The sequence below is a fragment of the Hemiscyllium ocellatum genome, chromosome 8 (genome assembly GCF_020745735.1).
Source record: "Hemiscyllium ocellatum isolate sHemOce1 chromosome 8, sHemOce1.pat.X.cur, whole genome shotgun sequence".
NCBI classification, from domain to species: Eukaryota; Metazoa; Chordata; class Chondrichthyes; order Orectolobiformes; family Hemiscylliidae; genus Hemiscyllium; species Hemiscyllium ocellatum.
Window position 1 is genome coordinate 87,232,464 of NC_083408.1, and position 7,296 is coordinate 87,239,759.

The window sequence follows — 7,296 nt, forward strand, 5'->3', positions numbered from 1 at the left end:
GGGCCAGAATTGAACAAGATTTCAGGGGTTTGGTTATGTTTGTAAAGCAGACTGTCTGATTGAAAATATTCAGAAAAAAGCACACAATCTATTTGAAGAGGGTTCGAAAGCCAGTGTTTCCAAATAAATCTGTTGGACCTGATGTGTGTTTTTTTTAAAACTTTGTACACACCCGTCCAGCACCGACACCTCCAGAGCATTTTTGGAGAGGGGTTGGGGGGGTAGCGACTTGCATTTTCGGCGACTAAGTTCAAAACAATTGTTTTTCTCTCTCAGAAAGCGCACTCGGAAAATACCGAATTATTGTTCCTTATGCCCCATCGAAATGGATTCCCGATTGGATGCAAACTCAACACTTGCTATCTGGAATTGAAGAGGGAAATTCAGCATCATATCATTACTTTGCTCCCATAAGGTAACGGTTACTCACCGGGATATAGCAGAGGGGAATTTGTAGATGTCAGGTGAGATAATAGGGAATCAACATCTGGGCGTTGCTTTGTTGTCCTGGTGCTAGATATTGACAATATAACAGCACATTAATATTGCCGAGTTTCGCCTGAACTGCGAGATTCGGAGAGCCTCATCCAATAACAATTTCCAACACCATTTTCTTAAAAAAACCAACTTCTAAATATTTTTTTTTCAAAATCTGAAAAGGAGACAACATAAGCACGTGCTTTTCACATGTTTGGATTTTATTATAAACTACTTCCATGTTACTCTCCATACACCACTGGTGACAATGTACTGTAAACTTCGAGTCGTTTCTGTGCCTGAACTCTGCCTGGTATTCAGTGGAGTTGTTCTTTCTCTCTGTCTCTCTCTCTGCTGTTACCTCAGTTATAGCCCGTTCGTCCTACTCGATGCCTCACTTCAGATTCGCAATCAGTTAATTGCAAGGAACGCAAACAGATGGAAAACGAGAGATAAATCCAGGTTGATTCTGACAGATGCATGAGCCTGGCAGAAACAGGATCAGCCCGCCAAATGCTGCATTTGCAACGCTTTTTGTGCAGTGGGGAGAGCAACAAGATTTGAAGAGCATTAAGTGAGAAATGAAGCCTCTCAGCAGTTCATGAAGGCGGTTTGTTTTCCTCTAATGAACGACAGCGGTCTCGCTTATTTTTTTTCACAGATTAAGTACCATCAGTTGAAATTCCATAACATGGACAGGACTGTTCAATTATTTACACAGCACAGTACCGGGGTAGCTGACCAGTTCACCCTTCGGCTGTCCACTGAGGATTTGTTCTTTTACGATCCCAGGTCGACCAGGCTGGATGTGAGAGTGCCGAGCAGTGAGTCTTGGAGTCCATGCGGATGGACCGGGCCAGCGTGGCCGCCTGGCGACGAGCTCAGGCCGTGAAGAGAGAAGGTGGAATCCACGGATTGATTCACGCTCCCTGGCAGCAGTAAGACAGGACTCGCGGAGCAGTGATCTGGGCTCTGGGGCGGTGATAATTCCTCGTCGGAACTCGACATCAGGTTTTTACTGCGGTTGATAGGGGACAACTGGTTTTGTTTATTGCCAGAAGTGTTTGTGTTTTCAGTGTTTTCCCTATTGGAACATCAAACATAGTAAGAACTCAAAAAGAAATGACGGCTGTAAATATATCTAAGCGAGAAACCTCACCTATTCTCAATACTTAATAAGTGTCCCCCTACTCATCGTGAAGTGGTTCCCCGCGCCGTGATAATGTGAAATGAATGCTTATAGCGAGCGTTAGCTTACTCCAAGCAAACATTTCATTAACTCCGATTTAAGCATTTATAACGTAGAACTTGGCTGAGACTATACTCTCGAAATGAACGGCCAGTCTATTTCACAGGTTGGCGTGAACGAGAATCTGTGGTAGACACAAGCGAGATTACCTGTGCAGTCAGGGATATATTTGCTTTGTATTTGTAAGGGTGGGTTCTGTCCCTTCATTATTGGAGGAATTGCTCGAAAAACAGTAATGGGAGAAATAATGATTATTAATATCAATGTCAGTAATTTTTAAAAAATCAATATGGACTGAAATTGATGAAAATCCCGTGATAAAGGAATGACGGGAATAAAACGCATTTTTTTGTTCTCAACCACAATATAATAATGGTTCAACTTCACTTGGCATTAGCTGGTAGTAAAAATGAATAGAACGTTCAGGAGATGAATATTATCTGCTCTGTATCCAATAATTGATCACATCTTCAGGTAAGGCTATGACAAGGACAAAATGGTGTGCAGGCCGCTGTTTTGCTATGTTTATTGAACATAATCTTTCTGACATTAAGAATTAAAATTCTCCGATTGATTTCGATATTTTAATTTCCAGTCTGATATTTTCTGTCCGGGACTGTTTATAAATTAAAACAACCATACGTGTCAGGCTACTTTTTTTAAAAAAGAAAAGCTTGCATTGCCACAGATTAAATACAGAATCCCCAATATATTTTTTAAAAATCGGGGATACACGTTTATCGTTTAAATATCATATCAATACTCTTTAAACTTAAAGGTTATCGCTTTATTACAGAAACGAAATATAGTGCAACGTTGTAAAATATATGTTGGTGCTCAGTGGCCACAGTTAACACACAGGCAAGGGGCGCCCCTGAGCGGCACCCTGAGAGACAGAGTGAATGAACAATTCCCGGCCCGGATAGGGAGTTGCTTTTATTCCTGGTTGCACCGAGAGGAAGCCTCCCGCGAGTCAATCCGCGTTTCGACGCAATTACCCCCGGCTTCCCCACCCTCTCAGCCCCAGTTTTTTCTCTCTCCCTCTCCTCCCCACACCCGCCCCACGCAGTTGAAAGGGGGGTAGCGATCCTTACCTCTCTTTGGCCTCGGCCGCTCGGTCTCTCTGCCTCCTGTTTTTGAACCAGTTGCTGACCTGAGTGGTAGTGAGTCCAGTCGCCTCAGCCAGCTCCCGCTTTTCCCTCGGAGACGGGTAAGGGTTGTGAGCGTACCACTCCCTCAGGACACCCCGCGACTTCTCCTTAAAGCAGTAACTGGTCTCTTCCCCGTCCCAAATCGTGCGGGGCAGCGGGAATTTCCTCCGGACCCTGTACTTGCCCACAGCGCCGAGGGGCCTCCCGCGCAGTTTCTCGGCTTCGATGTAGTGGGCCTTTAACCAGAGCTGCTGCAGTTTGGAGTGGTTGTGAGGGGAGAACTGATGGCTCTCGAGGATCTTGTAGAGTTCACGGAAGTTGCCCCGGTGGAAAGCCACCACCGCCTTGGCTTTGAGGACGCTCTCGTTCTTGTGGAGGTGGTCGCACGCTGGGAGAGACCAGAGGAACCTGCCCAGCCTCTCCAAGTTGCCTCCTTGCTGGAGTACCTCGCAGACACACGCTACTTGTTCTTGTGTAAAACCGAAAGAAGGCAGCACTGACATGGCTCACTCGCGAGTCAGGGTGTAGTATCCACGATCTGATCGCCAAAAACAAAGAAAACAACAAAGATCGCTGAGGCCAGGAAGGGTTAACAGATCCAGACAGAAGTCGCCGATACCCAGCGGCTGATACTCTAAAGCGCTCCTGTTAGGGGCTGGCTGCAGTATACTGTTCCCATCCTAGTAAGTGCGCATTAATAGTGATGACCGGCCGCTGATTGGCTGCACTTCCCTCCTACCACTGCAAGAGACAAGAGCAAAGTCTTCCTAAATGAAGGACTCTGGAAAACACGTCAGGTCTGAAACCCGAGAGCTTCTCAAATGTCACCTGCGGGATTGGTCGCCTTTACATTACAAATCAATTACCTTTCGACTCGGTTTGAAGAGCTCAATGTATTCCTCTCAGGAATCAACTTCCTACTTGCATTTTTTGGAGGGGTCACTTAATATGCAAATGTTATCGCTCCAACTTAGGCCACAGTTTATTATTATTTCTAATTGATCGTCCTTCTTAAAACAAAGCTCATTATTTTACAGCAGCTTATTGTCACTGAGAGGTGACTGAAGCGTTCCCACTTGTATTATTTTCCAAAATATCTATTATTTCTTTTTAGAAAAATCGTGTGCAAAGGTAGACGGCAGCTGATCTGTGGTAGCACATCTGCTTTCTCTTTTGAGTGTTTTGCTTTAGGTAGTGAATAGCAGTGAGTTGAGCTTGAAAAGTGTATAAACACAACCTTTGACTGAAACGTTAACATACAACAACACGGGGAATACTAGCTCTGAAATTAATTTATACAACCTTGTATCCTCGGTTTACAAATGGTAGCCTATTCCTAACAGTTCTTCTGGACAGGGACAAAAATACTAATTTAAATTGCTTTTCATAACATAATTAAAATGCTCCTTTTAGTGTTGGAAGTGCGCTTTTTTAAGTACCGAACGTTTTCATTTCAAACCTCGGATGAATTCTTCAAAAGGGACGCCTTGCAATCTGATTTGCCGTTCGGCAACGAGAAGGAACAGGACATTTTTGGAAACATGACTCCTCTGAGGGTCCCTTCTGCAGAGGTTTACACCCTCAGCGCTTTGGTTTCTACATTGCTCAAAAGCATCCCAAACCAATTAATCTTGTCATTCGGATCCTTTTATCACATTATGAAATTATGTGATAGAGAAATACTTAAGAACTCCTGTAACCTGTGTCTGATGTAGAGGGCAAAGGATGCATTAATGTATGGACTAATTCTGATGGCTCTGTACACTCTTCATCTCCCATCATGATGTGGAGTGGATGCCGTCGCTGTTTGAGTATGGATTCGACACGGGCCAGGAAATCAGAGTAAACCTGTCCCAGACCTCAGGTAGGCATTTACTGGAAGAGTGAGGAATTATAATGGGCAGCATCGCAGTTACTGGGAGGATTTGATGTAATTTTCCATGTTTCAATCTCATTCTTAGCTACAGTTAAAGTCATGATGTGATGAACGCTTGGTTTAACCATTGCCATAGTAGTGAACATGAACATGTGCATCAGACAAAAACAAGGTTTTTAATCTTTTATTTTCTCTCAGAAATGTGATTTCATATTAAATTTGTTCTCGTGTTATGAATTGTGTTATGACATTCAATTTACGCTGATTATTTACAGAATTAAAAATGTCCCAAGCAAAAATATTATAGCAGAAACTTCTTTCAGGCCTAACTTAAAGAGGGCTGGGGGGAAATTGTGCCTATAACTCAGAGGGAAAACCATAGTCACAATTGATACTGTACATTTGTTATCAGATTAACCTGTTAGTTTTCATGAAATGACAATGCAAATAGTTGTCGGCGTTAATTACCTAAAACTATCTTTAAACGCTAGTCTTTAACAATTAATTGGAAGAACACTGAAGCGGTTACACTTCTTTATCTGCAATGATAATCAAGACAGCTCGGGAGCTTCGAATGGGAGAGGAGAGCTTGACTGATAAAGGGATTAAGCGGTGATCTGTCAGATACGTGTCTTTATTTAGAATTGTTGATTCCATCAGATACAAAATTAGAAGGGAAAAGGCATTGCCCTGCTATGTGGCTCAGTGGCTGCTTTTCTTTCCTTATTTTAGAGCCTAGGAGGTGCGAGATAGGGTTAGGGAGCAGGGCTGGCTCCTGACAGCAGGGATGTCTCCACTTGTGGCAGATCCTTATTGACAAGGCAGCTGTTTGGGGACCGGAACCGATCCTTAACCCTCTCTCCAAGTCAGGATCTACCGTAAATCACTGAAATCGCTCGCGCTTATAAACTGCGGTACAGTTAGTTTCCAAATGCACTTCACTTGGATGAGTGGCTGAGATGTTGTGATATGATTAAGGTGCGTTACCTACATTCCCTGAACTCTAGAAGTGCCTACACGCCAAGGTATCCTATTAACTATTAAGTTCCAAGAAACAACTTGAGGTCGTGAAAGACGCTCTCTCAATGCAAGTTCTTTGTATTTCTAAACCGCGGACTAGCGTCCCAGTTCAGAACAGCACGAGGAAACTCCAATTACGATTTAGATGTATTATTCTTCTAGAAGTTAAAAACAAAACCAAACATAATTACATTGAAATAATTGGCATTAGCTTTGGGGGCGGATGGGGAAGATTATGTTAAACTGGTCTATTCTATCTGCTTCTAAATCCAGAGGATTTGCTCAAAATTTTGTTTGGATTGTTCAATATTGACAAGTGTCCCAGTATGGATCTGGGTTCATGGTGTCCACTTTACGTTTTTATTAATAAATAAATAATACCGCAAACAACAACCAGGGTAATCTATTTATTGTCTTTTCGGGGTCAAAAGAGAAACCTCGTGCATTGTTTTACATACGCTCGGTAACAGTAGAAAAATATCTGAGAGATATTTAAAGGAGTTCGATTATTTCTTATATAGAATTAAATAGATAAACATCACGTCTTTACTCGTTAATGCCGAATAATTTATTTCTTAAAAAGAGCACGGTGTTAAGTAGTCACTATAATCTGGTCAATAGCAAACGAAATGTTAAAGCCTCGCATAAGTTACACTTAATAAAACGCACACCTCCTCCCGCCCGAACCGGTGCCCTCCAGACACATTTAATCATGCGTGGTTATTTAGTAAAGTCATTGTCTATCTTCCAGCTTGTCCTCCACCAGCAATCAATGTCCACAATCAAAATGCAAATTCCAAATGATAGTTCCAGGCATTTGTTCCAATGAAATACCCGAGTTTTTTTAAAAAAAGCTTTTTTGTTTCTCAAGTTAGCAAGCTGTCAAGTTAATAGCAAGTAGAGTTTGCACTCCCCAAAACAAGGCAGTTGTGCTATAAAAACACAACAGGAAATGAATGACTTAAATATTTGGCATTTACCCCCTTGAGCAAAGGATCAGTGCTTAATTCCACTCCGTCAGAGTTTGGTTTTGCGGAACCCACCTGTGTAGATTTATTTCTAAAACTCGTTGATGAAACTCCTTTCAAACGCTCTGGTCCCTTTGTAGTTGGAACAATCATGTCACGTTTCCTTCACTTCAGTGAGGTCTAATGCCACCTCTCTCTTTAAAAGACTCGGATTTCTTACAGAAGCCCCAGATTTATTTTTTCTTCAAAAACGATTTCTTTAAAAATACAGCTCCGAGTTTAAACATTTAACAAACGCAGTTCATTCCGTTTGTTGAAGTTATCTAAATCCCCACCAAATCCATTAGCATGGAATAGAATAAACCTTTAATCACTTTTAGTGATTCCTCTGAACACCTGTAAAAACAATGTTTGTGAGCGCCCTGGGAGATCTGGGACAGGGATCATCCTTCTAAGCCAGTGCTAGTTTGTCTGTCTTGAAGGAAAATACAGTATAACCTACTTTTTTTTGTCTCCGACTAATAGTGCAATCAGCAACGAAAACAATTGCAGGTA

The 7,296-nt window shown here is 42.2% G+C and overlaps 1 protein-coding gene across 1 annotated transcript; it reads right to left on the reverse strand.

The window, feature by feature from the left end:
* Positions 1–680: 680 nt before the first annotated feature.
* LOC132817964 (homeobox protein six1) lies at positions 681–3,611 on the reverse strand. The gene is made up of 2 exons (XM_060828525.1): positions 2,821–3,611; positions 681–1,561 (listed from the first exon to the last, which is right to left on the reverse strand). The coding sequence occupies exons 1-2, from the start codon at positions 3,378–3,380 to the stop codon at positions 1,258–1,260; spliced, it is 864 nt and encodes a 287-aa protein (XP_060684508.1). The 5' UTR covers positions 3,381–3,611; the 3' UTR covers positions 681–1,257.
* Between the last annotated feature and the right edge of the window lie 3,685 nt (positions 3,612–7,296).